Below are 24,362 nucleotides of genomic sequence, written 5' to 3'. Positions count from 1 at the left end.
GATTTTTAAACATTTTTCTGTAAATTAGGTGGTTCAGAATGTCAGGTTTCTATGACATTGCTTGCATTAATTTATGTTATTATATGCTCAATGTGATCTTTTGTTTTATAAACTCCCATACATAAAGCAGTAAGGAAAGAGATAAAGACAGACTGCACAGGTATGTGAAATATACAGCAACAAGATGGAGAAAAAAGAAGAAGCACAAGGGAGGGAGAGATGAATTAAATTGTGTTCATGTGTTGAGAGAGTGTGTTTGGGAGGAGACACTGACGGACTGGAAGGCCCTGCAGCTTCTCAAGAGGAGCCGACTATCAATCGGAGGCACACAAACACAGAGAAAAACCCACTGAGCATGAGAGAGCTACAGGGGATTTGAGCAACGACTGAGAGAAGTACACTGCAAAAAAAGCCAACTTGTATTTTTTGCCTAAAACAGTGATTTAAGTTGGTAAAACTTGGAAATATAAATTATTGACATTTAGGGCAATAATGTAAGTTAGCACAACAAAGGAAGCCAGTTGTCTGCTCAAAAAGAAGTTGGTGAGTTGTTGTTACTTATATCTTTAAGTTGGGGTTCACAACAAGGGACAATAGTTCTGCTAACTCTTATTTCTTTGTTGTGAAATGCGGGAAAGCGGTGACATGCGGTCATTAGCGAAAGCTAGCGGCTAACTAATGCTAGCGGCTAACTAATGCTAGCGGCGCTGCTTGCTACAGCTACAAGAGTAGCCATTAGCGTATCAATGCTAACTCAAAATTGTGGTCACAACATTTGCTGACATTTCATAGCAGCGTTACAATCGTGCCAATTCACCACATTGCAGAAGTTAGCAGAAGTAAGGATTAAAAGTTATTACAATGTAAAATTATAAGTTCAATAATCTGAATTCAGAGTTGAGCAAACTCAAAAATAAAACTTAAAATATTTAGTTTGTTCAACTTAAAATTTTATCGAAGTTTGTTGCCTTGAAATTTTGAGTTCACCCAAATTTTCTTTTTTTGCAGTGTAAGATACACAGTATATTGTGTTGGAAGAATGTTGGTTGCCCCTCTTTTAAACACTGGTTAAATTAACTTAACATCAAGTTTGGCTCTTGAAAAACTGACCTATATTGTTGGAAAGAGGGCTTCTGAATTTTATAACATTTGGAAGATATTTCTGGAAGTGTTGAGGAATGGAGATATGGAGGAGGCGGTGGGACAATAAGATAATGAAAAATATCTAATTTGTCGTTGGGAATGTAACCTACAGTAAGAATACTCACCACAGTTTCATTTTTTTCCATCTTATTTATTTGTTTTTGTTATTTATTTTTTGTTATCTACATTTATTTAATTAATTATTCATTTGTTTTGGTCCTTTTCAGTATTATTGATATTTTAATTATTGTTTTCATTGCTGCCATATGTTTGTGAAGTTTTGGTTGTTGGATGTTGTTATATTTACACAAAAACCAATAAATATCTGTTTTTAAAAAAAAAGACACACAGTATAGTGTTTAACTGAAGGTTTACTGCTACTCCAATGACTTTACTTTAACATTGAGGCCTTGAGGTAAAAACAGCACTGCTGATGAAATCCCCTCCTACTGATTGTTCTCTGGTCTGTTTTTGTTGCATCTCTGGGTTTCCAGGCAGGGTTGCATCCAACATATGATGGATCAAACACAGTGGCTTCAATACATTCAGATGGCCAGAAGCATAAATAAACACCCAACGCTGTCTTCAGCTTTCATTCAACAAAAAATACTTTTTACAAGAAAACTGAACCTACGAAGGACAACCAGTCAATAGCTCATGTGTTGGAACAGTGAGCAGGGGCTAATCTTCATTTGCAGTTGGCTCATCTCCACTGTAATATAGATTTCACATCAAGAAAATCAATACAAGGAGAAACGCTGTAACAGTCAGCTTTTTTTAATGGATGTTGGCAAGCTTCATCTTTCAAGAATGACAATATGCAGCAAAAAAAAAAAAAAGACCCAGACAGCACTCAGTAGAACTGTGGAAAAAAAAGGTCCTGAAGAAAGTTTCAATAAAGTAGGCAGTAAGCATAAACTTGCATAAGAATGACTGATTTTTTAAAACTTTTAATTGAAAGTAATGAGAGATTTAGTAGCAAACTCAATTAACTGCTTGTGTCATTATCAACAACAACTCTAACAACTGATTTGTCCCTTAATACATTAATCAAGCAAACTATTTACAGTTGCTTTATTGCTTTGTGTTTATATATATATTTTTTTGTTTATATTATATTATTACATATTTGGGTATTTTTGGATGCTGTAAACAAGCCTTCAATGTTAGAGCCTGACAAATTTATTGGTTGATAGATATGATTGGCTGATATTGGCCTATCAGAGGCATATCGGAATCTATCTATATTGACGTCAAAATAGTGGAAGCTATATATTTTATTTTCATTCATTATTCACTGTACTGATGTTTAGTTAGGCATTTATTGTATTTTATTTATTCCTTTCTACAGTTTTTCGTTCTGGGTGACAATGTTATACACTGTATGTAAGATGTATAATAATGTTTAGTATTCTTTAAGAAAGTTATTTGTTTAAGGAAGTATTCTTCTCCTTTTCATAGTGATATCTTTGCAAAATAGGTGCACAATCCATGCAGGTCTAGTTTCATTCCAGTCTTAAAATAATTTTACCCTCAAAAAAATCGGTATTGGTCCCATATTGGTCTGGCTCCAATTTATAATTTATTATCATCTTTAGCTCTGGGAATCGGTGATGGGCAATTTTTACTGCTAAAATTACCTGCAGAATAATTGATAATAAAAGTAATCCTTAGTTGCAGAGGGCTCCTTGAGGGAAAACAAATATCGATTACTTTTACGATGAAATCTAGATTCAATTGGAGACACTGCAGGTTAACCCTGCTGACCTCCGGCACAGTGGTGAGTGGGGGAGGCAAACCGGATAGATAGAGCGAGAGACAGAGATGAAGAGAGATGAAGGTAATCTGGATTGTTGGAAAAGAGGAATGGGAAAGCTGAACGAATGGCTTAAAGGAAAGAAGGAGAACAGAGGTGATCTGTGGCTGTAATCTGTGGCTTTAAGCGGAGCCAGAGGAGCAGGGGAGAGTGGTTTTTAGAAGGCCGAGATTCTGCTTCTGGTGAATAAAATAACAAGACCAAGACATACAGATGGACCTACTTCATGCTTCATCACCTCATGTACAAAAACCTTACACTCATTACACTGCGAAAAAGCCAACTTGTATTTTTTGGCCTAAAACAGTGATTTAATTTGGTAAAACTTGGACATATAAATTTCTGACATTTAGGGCAATAATGTAAGTTAGCACAACAAAGGAAGCCAGTTGTCTGCTCAAAAACAAGTTGGTGAGTTGTTGTTACTTATATCTTTAAGTTGGGGTTCACAACAAGGGACAATAGTTCTGCTAACTCTTATTTCTTTGTTGTGAAATTTGGTCATTAGCGAAAGGTAGCGGCTAACTGATGCTAGCGGCTAACTGATGCTAGAGGCTAACTGACGCTAGCGGCTAACTGACGCTAGCGGCGCTGCTTGTTACAGCTACAAGAGTAGCCATTAGCGTATCAATGCTAACTCAAAATTGTGGTCACAACATTACCTGACATTTCATAGCGGCGTTACAATCGTGCCAGAGAAATTCAGAGTTGAGCAAACTCAAAAACAAAACTTAAAGTATTTAGTTTAATCGTCCAACTTAAAATTTTATCGAAGTTTGTTGCCTTAAAATTTTGAGTTCACCCAACTTTTCTTTTTTTGCAGTGTACAAGTTCCATAACTCCTTTAAAAAGTATCAGGACATTGCCTTGTTTAACATCCAAAGCAGTGAAGAGACAGACAGTCTAGTGGGAGTTAGGAGGCTGGTTGAGTGGGGTTTGTTCTTCATACACTACAGCAGGTGTTTCATCCCTCCAGTTCAGAAGAGAGCCCACAAATAGAAAACAGATGCAGAGCTGCCTGCATAAACAGATCTTGAACCTGCAGCTCCTAACACTGGAAACACATGACGTCATGTGAAACAGGGTCAGCTTGAATGTTCTTTATGGCCTCTTCTAACCCCAGTAAACCGATAAATCAAGTTTCAAGCTACCAATCAATCACCTTAACTGTCCCTGGAGTGATCTTATTGACTGGAAAGAACACAGCGCTTTGAAGGGCAACTGTTAAGTATTTCCTGGACCCGGTACAAGAGATGATGTTACTGTGAGGCGCTACTCCAGATACTGCAGGATAAACACCGGTTTGCTGTCTGTTTCCATATACAATCACAGTCCTGTTTGGTTTGTGAATCTGTGCTTAACCCTTTATCAGGCAAAGAACTATATTTGGTAACTTCAGGTAATATTTCGAGAAAAAAGTTGCAAATTTACTAGATTAAAGTGGCAAATCTACAAGAAAAAAAGTCGCAGATTTACGAGAAATATTTTTGAAAAAAACGACTTTTTTCTCCCAGATTCACCACTTTAACCCTTAATAGGACACTTCAAATTTCAACCCTAGAGAATATTGGAGGATATTACATACTGCCAGAATGTGTAAAAAAAAACATACGGAAATAATATTTTGAGAAAAAAGTTTACGAGATTAAAGTGGCAAATCTATGAGAAAAAATGCGCAGATTTATGAGATTTAAAGTGGTGAATCTGCGAGAAAAAAGTAGCTTTTTTTCCACTTTTTTTTCGTAAATCTGCGACTTTTTTTCTTGTAGATTTGCTACTTTAATCTAGTAAATTTGCAACTTTTTTCTCAAAATATTACCTGACTCTTACTACCAAATATAGTTCTTTGCCTGATAAAGGGTTAAACATGACGGAGCTTCTGTGCATTTTTTCTGTGCAACATTTTTACACAAATACTTCACTTTCGGCATTGACGTACATTTCTTTACTTTTTAAACTGTCTTTTAAAAGATTTACCAGGAAATTTCTTGCCCTAAACCTAGATCAGTGGTTTTGTAGCCTAAATACAATTCAACTGCAGCTTTCTTACAACCACGAACTGTACATATATGTATAATGACGTGTGTGCTATTTTTAGAACGCTCTGCTCTGTACCGTGAAATGCTCATATGGTTTGTTATGGGTAGTACTGACAAACAATCTATTCTGCCATTTATTATATATTTTTGGATGCAGTAAACAAGCCTTCAATGTTAGAGCCTGACAAATTTATTGGTTGATAGATATGATTGGCTGATATTGGCCTATCAGAGGCAAATCTATCTATATTGACGTCAAAATAGTGAAAGCTATATATTTTATTTTCATTCATTATTCACTGTACTGATGTTTAGTTAGGCATTTATTGTATTTTATTTATTCCTTTCTACAGTTTTTCGTTCTGGGTGACAATGTAATACACTGTATGTAAGATGTATAATAATGTTTAGTATTCTTTAAGAAAGTTATTTGCTAAAGGAAGTATTCTTCTATCATCTTAGTTTGGAGATCTTTTTGTTGGTAATGGTGCCAGCACCATATGCATTTTAGACCATAAAAAAAACAACCTTTTGAACTACTTAGCCCAATCTTTCTATATCTTATGGAATAACTACTTTTTTTACCCTAATCTGCCCCAAATAACCATTATGGGTCAGCCTGCTACAAACTGTTTCTATACATTGTTTTTAAAAGCAAGCAGCCCAGACCGATGTGGGCCATAACACAGAAGCTGACGCTGTATGTGAGGTTTATTATTGGCAGTTTGGATAGTAATGGTTGAACTGCTGAAAGTAGTGAACATCTGCATTATATTACTGCACTGCTGGTATTCATGTGGCAGAGGTGACAGTGATGCTGGTAAAGACGATGACAGATGTTTGATTGCTGGTGATGGGGCTAACAGTAGCCATCTGCGCTTCATTATGGCACCAAAAACAGGCACGTCAACCAGCTGTGTAACTGCCGTTTAACCAGGCACACACAGATACTTCAGCCATAATCCACTTTACTCTGCAGCACTTACACACAAAGGAACTGGGGAAGCAAAAGTGCTGAATTGGGAAAATAACTAGAAACTCTTAAGGTATTAGGAAAAAAGCCATCAAGTCATCATCACTGCAATATCATTCAAAAGCACAAACTCTTGACTTTTGAAAATTTTGTGTGTCTTGCCGATGTTAGCTTAGTGCAGCTATTCTCAACCTTGGGGTCGGGACCCCAATTGGGGTCGCAAGATGATATCTGGGGGTCGCCAAATCATTTTGGAAGTCAGCTCTGTCTCCACTGTGTTAAAGTGTTCATGTGTTAATGTGTTTTAGTCTTTTTGGTCACTTAATGTCTTTTTTGGGTCTTTGTGGGTTTTTTGGTCATTTTGTGTATTTTTTGGTAATTTTGTGTCTTTTTTTGGTAATTTTGTGTCATTTTTTAGTCATTTTGTGTCTTTTTTTGGTAATTTTGTTTCTTTTTTTGGGTCATTTTGTGTCTTTTTTGGTCATTTTGTGTCTTTTCTTTGGTCATTTTGTGTCTTTTTTTGGTCATTTTGTGTCTTTTTTTGGTCACTTAATGTCTTTTTTTGGTCATTTTGTGTTTGTTTGGTTTTTTTTGGTCATTTTTATGTCTCTTTTGATCATTTTGTGGTCAATTTGTGTCTTTTTTTGGTAATTTTGTTTCCTTTTTTTGTCATTTTGTGTCTTTTTTTGGTCATTATGTGTCTTTTTTTGGTCATTTTTTTCTTTTTTGGGTCATTTTGTGTCTTTTTTTGGGTCATTTTGTGTCTTTTTGGTCATTTTGTGTCTTTTTGGTAATTTAGTGTCTTCTTGGTCATTTTGTGTCTTTTTTGCTCAATTTGTGTCTTTTTTTAATCATTTTGTGGTCCATTCGTGTCTTTTTTGGTCATTCGTTGGTTTTAAATCTAAAATAAAATCATGGCTTAAATCCACCGAATCATGCACCCACCAACTGTAAACTCAAACATTAGCTCACTATTTTGCAATCTCTTGAGTGTTGTATTTTAACATTGTTTCGTGTTGTGTCTTAATACTGTGACTTTACTCTTGCTGTTGTTCTGTGTTGTATTCTGTCTTAAGAGTGTGAAACTTTGTTGTTGCTGTTTGAAAGGCTTGATTGTTTGTGTTAGATTGATGTTTTTTTGTTCCTGCCCAGGGACTACAGATGAAATTTAGCTCGTAGCTAATTCTGGTACGGCTGAGAGCCATGCACTGTCCCTGTTAAATAAACGAATAAATGAAATCAAAATGAAAGATAAAAATGCATATTGTTGCTAATTAGTGAAACGTTGTAACAGCTAAACAATATGAGGATCCAACACATTCTGCTATTGCTACATCCTGCAGCTCTATAGCACACTCAGCTGGTCTCATAAAAATGTCCCTGACCTTTGGATACTTTGTATTCTGGTTGCAGTGAGTCTTGTAAAGACTGAATCTAGACTTAAGAGAAGAATTTAACCACAAAACTAGGCTTGGCAAATGCCAACCACCAAAACTTGTTCATTTGATGTTGACAGAATGAGGAAATGACAAGTTTTTAATATATTTGTGGCGTCAGTCAAAGACTATGTTGGGGTTGCAGGAAGTTTTCTGAAGTATTTTCTGACATTGTAAATTGAGGTTAATTTACATTCAGGAAGTTGACCCCCCAAAAAAGACATTTCACAATATTAGCAAACCTAATTCTTTATTTATTAACTCATTTTTTGGTTTTCATTGTAGTTCCTGGGAAAAATGTCTCTTACCTTGGTGGGAATGCGTGCTGTCAAGAGGTAGGCTCTGTGAGACGCAAGGGCCTGAGAGAGAGAAAGAGAACAGAGAGAATAATGAGTATGTAGCTGTAAATATACACTCTGACCAACGAGAACAAGGAAATGACAAAGAGCACAGAGAGCTTGACTGTTGACTCATGTACACTGCAAAAAAGCCAACTTGTATTTTTTGGCCTGAAACAGTGATTTAAGTTGGTAAAACTTGGAAATATAAATTTCTGACATTAAGGGCAATAATGTAAGTTAGCACAACAAAGGAAGCCAGTTGTCTGCTCAAAAACAAGTTTGTGAGTTGTTGTTACTTATATCTTTAAGTTGGGGTTCACAACAAGGGACAGTAGTTCTGCTAACTCTTATTTCTGTGTTGTGAAATGCGGAAAAGCTAGCATTAGCGAAAGCTAGCGGCTAACTGATGCTAGCGGCTAACTAATGCTAGCAGCGCTGCTTGTTACAGCTACAAGAGTAGCCATTAGCGTATCAATGCTATCTCCAAATTGTGGTCGCAACATTAGCTGACATTTCATAGCAGCGTTACAATCGTGCCAATTCAGCACATTGCAGAAGTTATCAGAAGTAAGGATTAAAAGTTATTACAATGTAAAATTATAAGTTTGTACATCTTATAATTGAGTATAGTTCAGAGTTAAGCAAACTCAAAAACAAAACTTAAAATATTTAATTTAATTGTCCTTGTCCTTGTTTGTTGCCTTGAAATTTTGAGTTCACCCAACTTTTCTTTTTTTGCAGTGTACATAAAAAGGCTTGTGACTCTAAAACATCTCAGTCAGTATAAATAGGGAGAGAAAACAGGACAATGAGGAGAAAGATTCCTCTCTACTTGAAAAACAAACATATAAACAGACAGTGACATTTACAGAAGTGCCTGCCCTTAACCAGCACAACCCACTGAGATGCTCATTACATGTGTTTTTATTGGGCCACCCCCATGTCTGCTGAGCGAGGCCATTATAGTGTCGGTCAGTGTGTTGCTCTCATTTGTGTCGTCTCCGCCCGCTGAGTAACCTGGACACCGACTGCCACAGTTCATTAGAGCGCAGGGTGAGGGCGAGGCTTGGTTCTGTTGCTGCTGTGAAGTCAAGGCTCGAGGAGGCATAACTTGGATGCATAAACTTGACATTCCTCTCCAGCTGAGCAGCCTTGAAGGGCCATTCTTATGGGATATTGAGAAGGCTGCCATTGAATGTGATACTGTTAGAGGGATACTTTGCACAACTCATGTAAATGAGAATGTTAACCCTTTATCAGACAAAGAGCTATATTTGGTAGTTAGAGTCAGATAATATTTAGAGAAAAAAGTTGCAAATTTACTAGATTAAAGTGGCAAACCTGCAAGAAAAAAAGTCATAGATTTAAGAGATTTAAAGTGGCAAATCTGTGTGAAAAAAGTCGCAGATTTACGAGAAAAAAGTGGGAAAACAGCAATTTTTTTCTCCCAGATTCACCACTTTAATCTCATAAATCTGCGCATTTTTTTCTCTTAGATTTGCCACTTTAATCTCGAAAACTTTTTTCTCAAAATATTACTTTCGTATGTTTTTTTTTACACTTTCTGGCAGTATGTAATATCCTCCAATATTCTCTAGGGTTGAAATTTGGAATTTGCAAGTATTTCAATGAGTGCCCTATTAAGGGTCAAAGTGGTGAATCTGGGAGAAAAAAGTTGATTTTTTCCCACTTTTTTCTTGTAAATCTGCAACTTTTTTCGCGCAGATTTTGCACTTAAAATCTCTTAAATCTGCGACTTTTTTTTCTTGTAGGTTTGCCACTTTAATCTAGTAAATTTGCAACTTTTTTCTCAAAATATTACCTGAAGTTACCAAATATAGTTCTTTGCCTGATAAAGGGTTAACGCTGACAAAGACATCTCTTTTAGTATGGCATAAATTGAACAACCCAGACCTCAAGTGTGTTGTAGTCCCTCTATTATATGGCATTATATGCACATTAGTGTAACAACATAACAGTCTGTGGGATTCTTGTTTGCCAAAGTCAGTTATCATCGTACGCCATAAACTAATCAAACAGAAGAACAAAGGTGAACACAATGGGAATGTCTGACCTTTATCACTAAAACATTTGGTTGTTGAAGTTGAAGTCATGTGCTCAGCTGTTTAGGCTTTATTTTAGCCATAATGACACCAACTGTACACTGCAAAAAAGCCAACTTGTATTTTTTGGCCTAAAACAGTGATTTAAGTTGGTAAAACTTGGAAATATAAATTATTGACATTTAGGGCAATAATGTAAGTTAGCACAACAAAGGAAGCCAGTTGTCTGCTCAAAAACAAGTCTGTGAGTTGTTGTTACTTATATCTTTAAGTTGGGGTTCACAACAAGGGACAATAGTTCTGCTAACTCTTATTTCTTTGTTGTGAAATGCGGGAAAACGGTGAAATTCGGTCATTAGCGAAAGCTAGCGGCTAACTGATGCTAGCGGCTAACCAATGCTAGCGGCTAACCGATGCTGGCGGCTAACTGATGCTAGCAGCGCTGCTTGTTACAGCTACAAGAGTAGCCATTAGCGTATCAATGCTAACTCAAAATTGTGGTCGCAACATTAACTGACATTTCATAGCGGCGTTACAATCGTGCCAATTCAGCACATTGCAGAAGTTACCAGAAGTAAGGATTAAAAGTTATTACAATGTAAAATTATAAGTTAGTACAACTTACAGTTGAGTTGAAATCATAATTCAGAGTTGAGCAAACTCAAAAACAAAACTTAAAATATTTAGTTTAATTGTCCAACTTAAAATTTTATCGAAGTTTGTTGCCTTGAAATTTTGAGTTCACCCAACTTTTCTTTTTTTGCAGTGTGGGGTCCTGGCTTTACTTCCATGTGCCGTAAGACTGGATTTTCTCCTGTCAAATAATATTTCAACACAACCGTGGCTGACCTTTAAAAAAGAAATCAAAGGGACACTGCTATAGCCTCTTGACAAAACACCCTGGTCGGCAAGCAAAGCCGTATACTATGTGCCTCCATCATTAGAGCTGGAACCGTATGACCCTTGTAGCAAGCCATCTCTTTTGTCCTTCCTTTCACTCTGTACTGAAAGCATGCTGGAAAAAACCTTAGAGCTCCAAAGATAAGCAATTTAGGTCTGTTGGGTTTCAATGCCTCAACATAATATGAAGGGTAACGGACTCAAAAGAAAGACGGAATGCCAGTGGATGAAACAGGGAACATGAGGATAAAATGAGGCGCCTTTAGAGTAAATAAAAACATAAAAGAAGTGTGTAAGGGCCAGAAAGGAAATGAGAAACTCAAAGCAGGGAGACATGTGGGAGCAGGAAGATTGATCAGAGGTGAGAGAGAACTGGAGAGAGAGTTGGAAAGCAGAAGATAAAAATAAAAGCAGTACAAAGAAGACCCAGATAAACAACAACTGGCATGAAGGGCGAAGGGGAAGTGAAAGGAAGAAAAAGAGGTAAAGAGGAAAAAAAAACATGATGAATAAAAGTCTTTAAACTGTCACAGTCTTTTTTAAAGATGTGAAAAAAGGAAAAAGTATGACAGTGTGTCCTAGCCCTCTGTGGCGCAGCTCCACAGGCAGGCTCTGTGTGGTTTGATGTGATGGAGAGCGACAGGCAGGACTGTGTGACCAAAGATAACCTCTCCTAAAGAGCACCAGTCACCACTGCTGCCATCAACCCTCCCTGGCCCTTTGTCTCATGTAGGGCTGGGCGATATGGCCCTAAAAGAATATCACGATATTTCAGGCTATTTTTGCGATCACGATTATTCTTCACGATATTACGAAATACTTAAAAAGATATAGAAAATATATTTTTTTTAGTCTATTTGAGTAAATACAAATCTAAAATGTATAATAATGTAATACAAAATTTACTCTTGACTCTTGAGTATGAGCAAATAATAAAAGTAACCATTTAGGGGTTCCGGGGGCAAATTTTAATGACATTTTGTAAAGGAGAATAAAGGTTCTTGTATGTTTTATTTAAGGCTCTTATTTTGACAGTCTTCTTGTAAGTTCCGTGGTGGATTCTGTTAACACACTGTGCTCTTATTTTGAAAGCTGCATGTGTTTAGCGACAGAGAGTAAGTCACTTTTTATGATTAAAACAACTTTAATAGTTAGCCTTACGCCACTACATCAAGAAGTAGGAAGGTTGTTTTTTTTACACATTCTGGCAGTATGTAATATCCTCCAATATTCTCTAGGGTTGAAATTTGGAATTATTTCAATGAGTGCCCTATTAAGGGTTAAAGTGGTGAATCTGGGTGAAAGTTTTCCACTTTTTTCTAGTAAATCTGCAACTTTTTTCGCGCAGATTTGCCACTTTAACCTAGTAAATTTGCAACTTTTTTCGCTAAATATTACCTGAAGTTACCAAATACAGTTCTTTGCCTGATAAAGGGTTAACCAGTGCATTAAAGGACACTTGTGTGACTTCCTGCCAAAATTAAGTCAATACTTTACTTATATACTTTATAACTTGTTCAAGCAGTTTTTAAAACCTGCTGATTCATGTTGGACTTTCCTCCTCCTGTCAATGCATGACTGCTCCTTTGCCCGGTTCTCTCCATCTGCCCTTTTGACTGGACAAAGCCATAACGCCCCCCCCTCTCCCTCTCTGTAACGGCCATCCTACCCCCTCCTCTCTTTCTCTCTCTGTGTCTTAAGTGAACTTTAAGCCTTCAGCCTTCCCATGAGCCAATTATTTCACCGCGACCACCAGCCCGCCTTCAGCTTCACTCAGCCAACCAGATGGCAGCAGCATTGGAGCATGTCTACAAACCAGAGAGAGCATCTGCTATTACACTCTCTCTGTCTGACACACACACACACACACACACACACACACACACACACACACACACACACACACACACACACACACACACACACACACACACACACACACACACACACACACACACACACACACACACACACACACACACACACACACACACACACACACACACACACACACACACACACACACACACACACACACACACACACACACACACACACACACACACACACACACACACACACACACACACACACACACACACACACACACACAATTATTTCATTAGGAAATGTTAACACTAGTTTGTCACTGATACAGTGTCGCCTCTAAAGTGGATAAATAAATGTTTATTAGTTATTGAACAGAATATACTACAAAATCAAATATCTTCTTCTCACATACACACACACACACACACACACACACACACACACACACACACACAATTATTTCATTAAGAAATGTTAACACTAGTTTATCTCTGATACAGTGTCGCCTCTAATGTGGATAAATAAATGTTTATTAGTTATTTAACAGAATATACAACAAACTCAAATTTCTTCTTCACACACACACACACACCCACACACACAGGCACACACACGAACACACACAGACAGACAGACAGACACACACCCCTGTGTAGTCCATTCATGGTATTACCGTTCCAAGATTATCTTTTTTTCTGTCAAACTGTCAACCCCACCTACCCCCCTCAAACGGACCCAACCCACATGTGCACCCTCACACATGTTACTATGGCAACAGTTAGCCCATACTTCACACACGCACACACACTCACACACACACACTTGCAAATACATATACGCACAGACACACAGTGATAGACACTCACTCACACATGAAAGAAACACGCTGCAGTGCCAAGTCTTGCTTGAGAATGTCAATGAGTTTTCAGCCCCTAAACAACATTCACGCTGGCCTACAGTTATGCTGAATCTCTGTAGGAAACGAAGCAACACAGAGCAGTGTTTCATCTGCACTCATTCAGCTGTGGCAGCACTCAGCCACGGGAAATCTACCCCCACCCAAAACGCTTTTATTCATCCATCATGTCATGGGGGGGCATTCACAGTTTATTATATCTATCTATCACACCATTTCACATCTATGCTTTTAATTTGGTTTCATTTGGGTGAGAGTAGGAGATATTTTTTCTGATTATTCCAACGTCACTTGAATGCAGCACAAATGCCATATATTGTATAACGTTAACAAAAGTGAAAATTAATTTGTGCACCACCTATCAAGATCCGCTACATAATTTAATGGGACCTGACCCATACTACACCCATCTACCAAATTTCATTAAAATTTGGACAGTTGTTTTCCTGTAATCATGCTGACAAACCGACAAAGCTGACGCGACCTCCTTGGGGAAGGTAAAGACTAATGTTATGGAGTGTTATGTGCTTGACTTTACACTTTAATAGAGCCAGACTAGCAAGACTGCTCCCAGGCTTTATGCAAAACTAAGATGACAATTTCCTGTCTGTAGCTTCATAATTAAAGGATAAACATGGCGGTGGTATTCCCAAAATGCCCACCTCGTATTTTAAACTGTAATATATTTGAACAACAAAGATGCAGTATGAATATGTATAAAAATAATAACGCTTCTTGGTGATTTATTGATTAATCACTTAACCATTTATGGAAATTTCAGAACCAAACCAAACCAAATAACAAGAAAAAACAAAATCAGAGATTTATTTGTGAGCAACATAATAATTTGTTGCATAAGTAGGCCTAATAGCAGTGGGAGAAAAAACCCCAGCCACAATTACATTCATCCCCACACCGCTGCTGACACAGACTCTTTATTGCATAACTAATGTCAGCGTGTCCTGCATGTGCATGTGTGTCTGTGCGTAACATTAATGAGTCATGATGTACTGGCTCCAAGCTGAAACTGTCAACGCAGCACAGTAGGATGAGAGGTATTTTTAGGGATATGCAGAAAAAGGGTGAGAAATAGAACAAGAGAGAGAAAGAGACAGGCAGAGTGGACAGCAGAGAGACGGATCGTGAGACTGTGGGAGGAGGAGAGGCGGCTGAAGGGCAAAGTGAAATGACTTAATAGATTGTAAGTGCTGTTTTGCTGATAAGGAGCCAAGATTTAAATCCAATCAGAAGGGGAGATATTTAAGTGTTTAAAAGCCTTTTCATCTCTGTTAAAACCAATGCTACTAGATGACCCCATCTTAGCTTTTAATACACTGAAATCAATCAGCTCACCATGGATCCTATGTAGTGGATTTCTCCTATTATCATGCTTTTTTCACAATCTTTAGTCACCAAAATTACCAAAGCATGACTTCTTAATCACATCCAGACTAGAAAACAAAGCAGCGTGGAGCCCTACTGTAAATTTACTTCTAAAGTTCCATGAGGACAGTTTCAGTTTGATGATGATATACCAAGTAAAACTGGAGACAAGCTCAAATATATTTTGTATAAAATGATAGAACTGGATGGAACCCTCTTATATGTTATATTTGCAACCTTTGTTCACATTTGCAGCATTTAAAATTCTTTATTGAGCATGATAGTGTTTTGAAAGTAAAAAAAAAGATTCAAAATCACATTTTATGTTGGAAAAAGACACAAAATGACCAAAATTGTTACGCTTAACACACAAGACAAAAATAAAATAGAGTCACTAGAATTAAAAACCAGAGTTGGATGACAGGATCACACACAATCACAAGATCACATCTTATATTGTTTTTTCTTTGTTTCTTTTTGGTTCAAAATGTTTATACAGTAAGTCAGAATAAAAAATCAATTATTATTAGGTCATATAGGTGACTGTGCTGAAAAAAATAAATACCAACATGGCATTTAAACATGTTTTAAGTGTTGTATACAGGCAGGATGAAAAGGATTCAAAAATGGACAAAATAGCCCCAGACTCCATAGAGTTAATCTCTTCATGCCCTCATCCTTCTTTTGCCCTGCCCTCTACTGCCTCTATTGCCTAGAAACACATTATATAATAACAAAGATGGGAAAAATAAAATGAAATGAAAAAAGGGCCATGATGCCAAATTTTGATTTCTATATGTGAGATGTTATGGTGTGGAATCTATGACTGTTGGATAAATGAACGATCACTACAGAGAAAAATACATTGCGAGAAAGAAGAATAATGCGCTGTGTATTTTTTTCACCCCCTGCGTCTTCCTTATCTTAAATTAAATGCCAGGTTGACTACAATATGAAGAAACACACACTGTACCTGAGGCACAGTTGCCATAGTTGTTTTCACATCTCGTTCTTGTAGTGTTTCTTTCCAAAGCGTCTTCAGGGTTTCTTGTATATAAACTACATACAGTATGAATATGCATGGGTTGCATGTGCTTGTGTGTGTGGGGCGTGGGTGAATGCATTCAATAGAGGAGCCATGTGTGGAGCTAGAGACAACAGAGCAGAAGGAACACACACACACTATCCCCGCTTTTATCTTTGAATAATCAGGGATGGTGTAACTCTGGAGCAAGACTCTGGAAGCTGCTGTTCAACAGGCTAACTTACAGCAGCAATTATACTGGGCAAGAAATGCTTTTCAGTCTTTTGGAGAGTAAAGACTTTGAGGATGTTGAACAACTGGTTTGTTTGGAAAATGTATGTCTGTTTAACTGCTAAATCTCTGTAACAGAGCAGTGCACAGCTAGCCTGGCTAACGCCAGACTATATCACAAATGAGATATAGTTTGGATACTACCAATTCATTTTTCCGTAGAGGAGGCGTGGTTTACGATCCTCCAGAGCCGTTTATTGGGCGCTACGAATGCCTATCAAAAGCGTCTGTACGTAGCTCTTAGCCAATCTTATCAGTTATACCAGATGACGTATGTAGAGCGACAGAAATTGATGTTTACATAGCCAGACTAGCCCATTTCTACTTTGAGACTAAAATGCTCAATTCTGCTTCTGCAATGTTGTTCTGCAGCATGTTCTGGCTCTGGCTGCTCTATAGTTTCAGCTCACAGTCTACCGGCAGTGTTCTCGCTTTCTGCAAGATTCTTTATTTTCACGCTTTATTCCCCCTCATGTCATTCAGCCACACACATCGACTGATTTTATGGGCAATAGACAAGCTGCTGCAGTTCCCCGGCTCTGATCAACTATCAGTCAAGAAAAAAAATCAAATTTAGCATCCCTAACTAAGACAGTGTTTAACAACTTCTCAGTCTCAGAACTGTTTCTTACAAATAGCCATCAAATCTGTCAAAAAATCCTGTGAATGACCCCGAGCACAATTTAAAACTGTTAATTCACTCAAAGCAAAGGAAGCGCTTCTGTTTTCCTGCCATATGCCTGCAGTGGGAATTGGCTTGGAAGCCAAAGATAACCACTTATCTGAAACTATAGAGAGGGAAAACTGAGAAAGAACCTCAATCAGGCTGACACAGGAGAGACCGCCATAGAGGCCAAGCAAACTTAATCTGGTTCCAGAAAAAAAAAAAAAGGAAAAAAATCCTGCTAACCTCTTCAAACTCAGGCAGAGAAATCATTTGTTTTACAATACATTGATTCTCCAATGCCAAGACAAGCTGCTGACAGTGCAGCTGAGGTCTGGTCCTGTAATGTCTGCAGACTCTCACTGCGCCAAAACCACAGCACAATGTGAGTATGTGGTACTCATAGTACAGCATGGTTCAGAACAGCTAACATAATGTACAGTCTGGTCTTATTTCTGCAGTCTGGGACAAAAATCATATGATTGTGTTGATCCTTCTACAAACACTATCACATTATCTACCGGAACAGCCACCAGACAGTGGCGGGGTCTCTCTGCAGCATCCATCTATATACGGCAAGTAAAGACATCAACTAATATTTATAAAATGGTTTAGAGGATTTTTTAGGATCATTACAAAAGACAAAGAAATAGCACTCATTGCTGAGGCAGCACAGATGCTTAATAATGCAACATTCTGGGAAAGAGTCTCTTAATAGCCAAGCTGCTAATAATTGTTCCAGATTTATTTTTCTTTTTTTTCAAAATTATTGATATCCCATTTTTGAGAAAACCATTCTCAGCACAGCAAATCTCCCCACCCACAGCCAAGGAGAGAATTAAAAGAGAGACATCAATTTCCTTTTATCACTGCCCTGCTCATCATTATGTGTTTTACTGCTGAGGAGATGAGCGTGGCGGGGAACAAAGGCGGCTGACAGTGGTACTTCCTGAACAGATTTGATTGGTTGGTCTCATCAGACCACAGCTGCAGCGAGCTGAGGCATGAATAAATGTGGTGTCTGATGATGTTACATTTCATGCTTATCTTCCAGTTGGGTTTTTTATTGCCATTATTGCCTGATTTCTGTCAACAAAAATGCACAATGTGTTAAATAATAAATGAGACATTTGTACATTTGGAAGCACTTTTGAGCAATAAAACTCAGCCGCTGACAGCGTGTCTTCTGAGTGAAAACAAAATCATTTTTTATTAAATTAGGCAGAATCTATAACAGTAATTCAATGCATGTAGCTGTATGCATCATCTGTGCTTGCTGCCTGTATCAGTGCCTCACTAATAAGCTTCAGTCGAATGTGTCTCACACAACACAACCGAGACTGACCGAGCACTCAAAGGGCCAGTAGAGGGATTAAATGATTGTGCTTTCAGATTAGGATTATAGTCCCGGTTGGCAAAACGCCCTCAAACACTGGATACGTATCAAGGTTTTTAGAAACTGGACTCTGGTGGGAGTGATTGAGGGTGGGAACAGTGTCAGCCTGCAGGGCGTCCTCTAAGAACCCGGTGTGTGTTTAGGTTACAGAGATAAGGAATAATCACAAGGGTTCATTCATTCATCAGCATGCCAGCCAGACACAATGGGGAGGAGGCTTGTGTGTGTGTGTGTGTGTTGGTGTATGTGTGGGTGTGTAGCTATGTGATGGTGAGCCAAGGTTTCTGGGTAAATAGGATATCGCCGGGGATGAAAGAGTGAGACGGAAAAAACAGAAAGAGAGAGAGAGAGAGAAGAACAGAGGTGGAGAGATTATTATTCTTACAAGCCATGTGACAAAAAAAAGTGGGAAACCTCCTTAAACTGAAATACTAAGCTTTGTCAGGGAGAGAGACGTACGCAGGTATGACAGGGAGAAAGCGAGAGAGCAGAAGAAGAAAGGGATGACAGAGACAAAGGCGGAGCAGAGCGAGGGGAGGAGGGAGGAGGGAGGGGGATTTCGTTGTGGGCTGGTGTTGGCATTACTCGTGGTTTCCTCTGGAGTGGGTAGATAAACATCAGTCGGCACTAATAAAGCACACACAAACACATGCACAGTGCTGAACACTGATTTAAATGATAAAAACACAATTAGTGTGGTTTAGATCATGAATGATATTTGCCCGGAAGTTAAGCAAAGGTCCTCTCATGATAAGATGTATATAATCAAAGTAGAATCATTACAAAGAGATGTAGAGGGTGTAAAACTAACAGAAGGTTTCCTGTAAGCACTCAATAGGGACGCTGTGCACTTGAGGAGTCAGAAAAGCTGAGAATGGGGGAAAAAAATTAAATTGGGTGAATCATGCTTGACAGGAAAACATGTTTTGAGAGAAAAACAACATTTCTTCCAAACTTACCCTTGTGCTCCCCTTTAAAAAAATCTCCCTCTTGTTTGAGGACTAGAATCTCTGCATTAAAAAACTACTATGAAATCATATATGTAGTATATGATATAATGATATAAAAAAGAATTTCCACTTTCACTGAGTTAAATTTTTGACCAATTAAGTCCATATCATAACTACCACCCATTCATACATTTTTAGGGGGAATTCTTTCTCGCTCAGCAATATTTTTTTAAACCATGCATTGCATCAGATACTGCAGATTTATTACCATTTCAATGGGACATTTTTATTTGAGGTTCTATATTTTGGCTAAACTTCCAAAACTCAGAGATGACATATGCTTTAACACAGGCAAAAAAAAAAAATCTAAATAAAAACAAAACAAAAATGTCCCTAAGCATGCCCCAAGCTCACAAGGTGACATATTTAGGTACTGTTACAATCACTGAAGCTACTTCAAATACATACCAAATACCATAACAGCTTTCAAGATTTTGCAAAAAGAAAGGAGAAGGAAGGCAATGTGTTTGTGCAAGTTTCACCCATTTCAGCAAAACAGTGTTGAGAAAATGTATTTTGTTTCATGGAGACAGGGTCATAAAACATCAATACCCAGTTCAACATATTGCTGATCTGTCGAAATCCCCACTCATGATGAACACACCCACACATGGAAACACGGACACACAAGTGCAAACAGGAACCTGAACACAGTGACCAGGGAGGGTAAAAGGGTTCCTTTACAATATCTGTTACATAGAATTTGAACCCATCAAAAGGTCGTTATACTGCAAAAAAAGAAAAGTTTAAGTTGGACAATTAAACTAAATATTTTAAGTTTTGTTTTTGAGTTTGCTCAACTCTGAATTCAGATTTATGTCAACTCAACTGTAAATTATCCTAACTTATAATTTTACATTGTAATAACTTTTAATCCTTACTTCTGCTAACTTCTATAATGTGCTGAATTGGCACGATTGTAACGGCGCTATGAAATGTCAGCTAATGTTGCGATCACAATTTTGAGTTAGCATTGATACGCTAATGGCTACTCTTGTAGCTGTAACAAGCAGCGCCGCTAGCATCAGTTAGCCGCTAGCTTTCGCTAATGACCAAATTTCACCGCTTTCCCGCATTTCACAACAAAGAAATAAGAGTTAGCAGAACTATTGTCCCTTGTTTAGAACCCCAACTTAAATATATAAGTAACAACAACTCACAAACTTGTTTTTGAGCAGACAACTGGCTTCCTTTGTTGTGCTAACTTACATTATTGCCCTAAATGTCAATAATTTATATTTCCAAGTTTTACCAGCTTAAATCACTGTTTTAGGCAAAAAATACAAGTTGGCTTTTTTTGCAGTGTGTTACATAGAATTTGAACCCATCAAAAGGTCCGTATACTGCATCTAATAATCACACAAATAAAACAATTAAATGATAGACCAATAAAGGGAATGGTAGGAGGTTAGCATGCAGAAGTCAACGATAAAAACAGTAATGCAACATCAACTGCAAGGACGCCTTAAAAACCAATCATGCTGCAAAAATATATGAGAGCGCTGTTAGAGAAGTCTGTACAGGTATTCTGCTGAAAAATGCTGCATAAGTGCTGCAAACGCAGTGACAGTACACACATACACATGCATCCACGCTCCTCTGAACTGTATTGATCTCATTTAGAACTCAAAATCTGAATAATTCAACAAATTAAGGCAAGGGTTTAAATATGGGCAAGCCTCTCTGGAAGGCATTAAATATGTAGGTTGTCTTATTTTGAATCACTCAGGCTTAAGTGTTTTGACAGAAGACATCACATTGATTAGGCCTGATTGTGTTTGTGGCTGTTTACTATGACATCGTGCAAAATGTCATTATCATCAAATCAATGCTGACTGTTGTCTGTGACCTACAAACCCCATTCAATACATTCAACGGGAGCTGACTGACACTGTCCCAACCAGGCTACTGCACTATAACACCCAACAGACACTCTTCCCACAGTATGACCAAACAGGAATCACAAGGGACAGGACCAGTTAAACCACTTCAGCCTGTTCACATGTAGAAAAAATGTTCAGATTTAGAACATACCTCAAACCAGCTATTCTCAACCTTGGGGTCGGGACCCCAATTGGGGTCGCAAAATGATTTCTGGGGCTCGCCAAGTCAGCTCTGTCTCTGCGTTAAAGTGTTCATGTGTGAATGTGTTTTTGGTCACTTAATGTCTTTTTTTGGTCATTTTGTGGGGGTTTTTTGTTTGTCATTTTCTGTCTTTTTTGGTCATTTTCTGTCTTTTCTGGTCATTTTGTGTCTTTTTTTGGTCATTTTGTGTCTTTTTTGGTCATTTTGTTTCCTTTTTTGGTCATTTTCTGTCTTTTCTGGTCATTTTGTGTCTTTTTTGGTCATTTTGTTTCCTTTTTCTGGTCATTTTGTTTCTTTTTTGGGTGATCTGAACTGTGAGTGTGAGATTCTGTTCAGTGAGCGGGGGTCGCGGACAACATGCATGTTAAATTGGGGGTCACGACTCAAAAAGGTTGAGAACTACTGCCTCAAACTACAATGTTCATTTTTGTTATTAAAATAAAAACAGGTCAAAAAGAGTTCGATGAAGTAACATTCTGTGGTTGATACCAGGCATATTGTCACTCAATACTATGGGATTATAGAAACGAAACCTATCAAGCCAACGACCTGAGGCAGGGTCAATTTTATTACTGAGACCGTCTGAGTGACAATGACCCTGACCTATGAGATAATGAAGATGAATGAGAGTGGGCGTGGCCTGCATGGAGCCAGGCTATGTGGCTGGTTAATATCTCTCCAGGGAGGCTTTTGTAGGGCATTGTGGACTGGAAACATGCAAAGCCTTGCTATAAAATCAAATCTCCATTCAGCTTTGTGGAGAGCAATACACCACACAGTGAGACTGATGGATACTCAACAGAACAGATTGTAGGACACAATGAGCATGTTCAACCCTGTGGTTCAACCTTACATGCATATACACCACTTTAAGCTGTAGGGTCAATGAAAATTAATACACAACGGAAATGAAAATACATGCTCTTGTGAACTACACTGCAAAAAAGCCAACTTGTATTTTTTGGCCTAAAACAGTGATTTAATTTGGTAAAACTTGGAAATATAAATTAATGACATTTAGGGCAATAATGTAAGTTCGCACAACAAAGGAAGCCAGTTGTCTGCTCAAAAACAAGTTTGTGAGTTGTTGTTACTTATATCTTTAAGTTGGGGTTCAAAACAAGGGACAATAGTTCTGCTAACTCTTATTTCTTTGTTGTGAAATTCGGTCATTAGCGAAAGCTAGCAGCTAACTGATGCTAGCGGCGCTGCTTGTTACAGCTACAAGAGTAGCCATTAGCGTATCAAAGCTAACTCAAAATTGTGGTCGCAACATTAGCTGACATTTCATAGCGGCGTTAGAATCGTGCCAATTCAGCACATTGCAGAAGTTAGCAGAAGTAAGGATTAAAAGTTATTACAATGTAAAATTGTAAGTTAGTACAATTTACAGTTGAGTTGACAAAAATCTGAATTCAGAGTTGAGCAAACTCAAAAACAAAACTTAAAATATTTAGTTTAATTGTCCAACTTAAAATTTTATCGAAGTTTGTTGCCTTGAAATTTTGAGTTCTCCCAACTTTTTTTTTGCAGTGTACTTGACTAGTGCATACTGTACGTTGTGCTGAATAATGTACGAAGCACCATCAATTATTGTAAAATCCTATGTGCATTTTGCTGACACTTTTATTTTGAAAGGTACACATCAACGCATTTGATGTTATATTTCAGAATTGTATTATTTCTGTTAATGTACTGCACCTCCCCCTTAAACTGGAAAAGTATGCATCTTCATTGATCTGGTTATTTAGATTTTTAAGTGATTTCGATTTTTTTAGTTGGGGGGCGTGGCTTATGATCTAAACTGCAATAGAGATGTTTTGGCTTCACTTTTGGAGACTTGTTATGTCATCCATATTTAATATACAGTTTAAGGTTGAAATCATGTTGGATAATGTGGATTTTATGCTTGATGTTGTTTGGTTATGTATTGGTTCTGTGAGAATTATATTTTATTTTGAACCTGGCCTCACAGGAATCCGTGAAATAGCCACGGATTTGCTTAACTCAAAATCCGTGGAATAGCCACGGAATAAATTTCCGTGAAACTGACACGGATTTCGCTACAATGCAAGTTCATATTTTTTCCTATTGGTTTGTTCCAAGTCACATGACTTTCAAGGTCCCGGCGGTCAGAACAAAAAACATGGTGGACATTTTTAGTGAAAAAAATCAATATTTTGACTTAGTTTCTGCATAAAAATGGATTTTGGTCACATTTCTAGAGAGAAATATATGTTTTATTTTCCAAATATTCACTCAGTGATGTACATAATCACTTTGTATGTTGGAATAGCCACGGGATATGACTGTCATTAACTTGCATTGTAGCGAAATCCGTGTCAGTTTCTCGGAAATTTTAGTTATTCCGTGGCTATTCCACAGATTTTGAGTTAAGCAAATCCGTGGCTATTTCACTGATTCCTGTGAGACCAGGTTGTTATCTTTTTGTAATATTACTTCACTTATGTGAATGGTTTGTTTCTCTACAATGCAGGGAGGTTGTGCTGCTGCCATGTCTGCTGCTGAAAGACCCAGGAAGTGTGCTCCTTGTCCACTACACAAAACTTACACACACACACACACACACAATGAGAACCAACTCCACACAGAATTCCTCCTAATTAACCGGCTCATTCAGCAGAGTCTGTCCCACCACTTTACAGAAACCAAACCACTCAGAAAGAGGCTCAAAATAACTGTGATAACATGGTGTGGATACTCTGTGTGCTAAAATTAAACTCCCTGACTAACCTGAACTAGCAGCTGCATTCAGCCCGCTCTGGTTGAACTGGTCACAGCATGACACAGCAAATCTGCCTCAAGTTAAGAGGCGGCTGTATCATCCTGTTTAAATGCAATGAGATAACACATTGCTCTGTTTGAGGAGGAGTAAAGAAGTGTACCAAATGAGATTTATTTCTGACAACACTGTTTAAATATACCCGTATATATCCAACTGTGTGAGGGAGGGAACAAGTCACCCTGATGTCTCACAGCTGGACTCAACTATTCTTGACAATGTTCATTGCTTGACAAGGTTCATTGCTCA

The 24,362-nt window shown here is 37.9% G+C and overlaps 1 protein-coding gene across 1 annotated transcript in view; it reads right to left on the bottom strand.

Moving 5' to 3' along the window:
* Positions 1-24,362, bottom strand: part of LOC131976922 (F-actin-uncapping protein LRRC16A-like) — a 113,213-nt gene that overhangs the window by 70,592 nt on the left and 18,259 nt on the right. Inside the window, exon 3 of the mRNA XM_059340141.1 lies at positions 7,716-7,766. Within this exon, the coding sequence (XP_059196124.1) occupies positions 7,716-7,766 (51 nt within the window). The remainder of the gene's footprint in view (positions 1-7,715; positions 7,767-24,362) is intronic.

Source organism: Centropristis striata, chromosome 8 (genome assembly GCF_030273125.1).
Source record: "Centropristis striata isolate RG_2023a ecotype Rhode Island chromosome 8, C.striata_1.0, whole genome shotgun sequence".
In the NCBI taxonomy this organism is placed as follows: Eukaryota; Metazoa; Chordata; class Actinopteri; order Perciformes; family Serranidae; genus Centropristis; species Centropristis striata.
The sequence above is the reverse complement of the archived record's forward strand: the minus strand, read 5'-3'. Positions and strand labels throughout refer to the sequence as shown.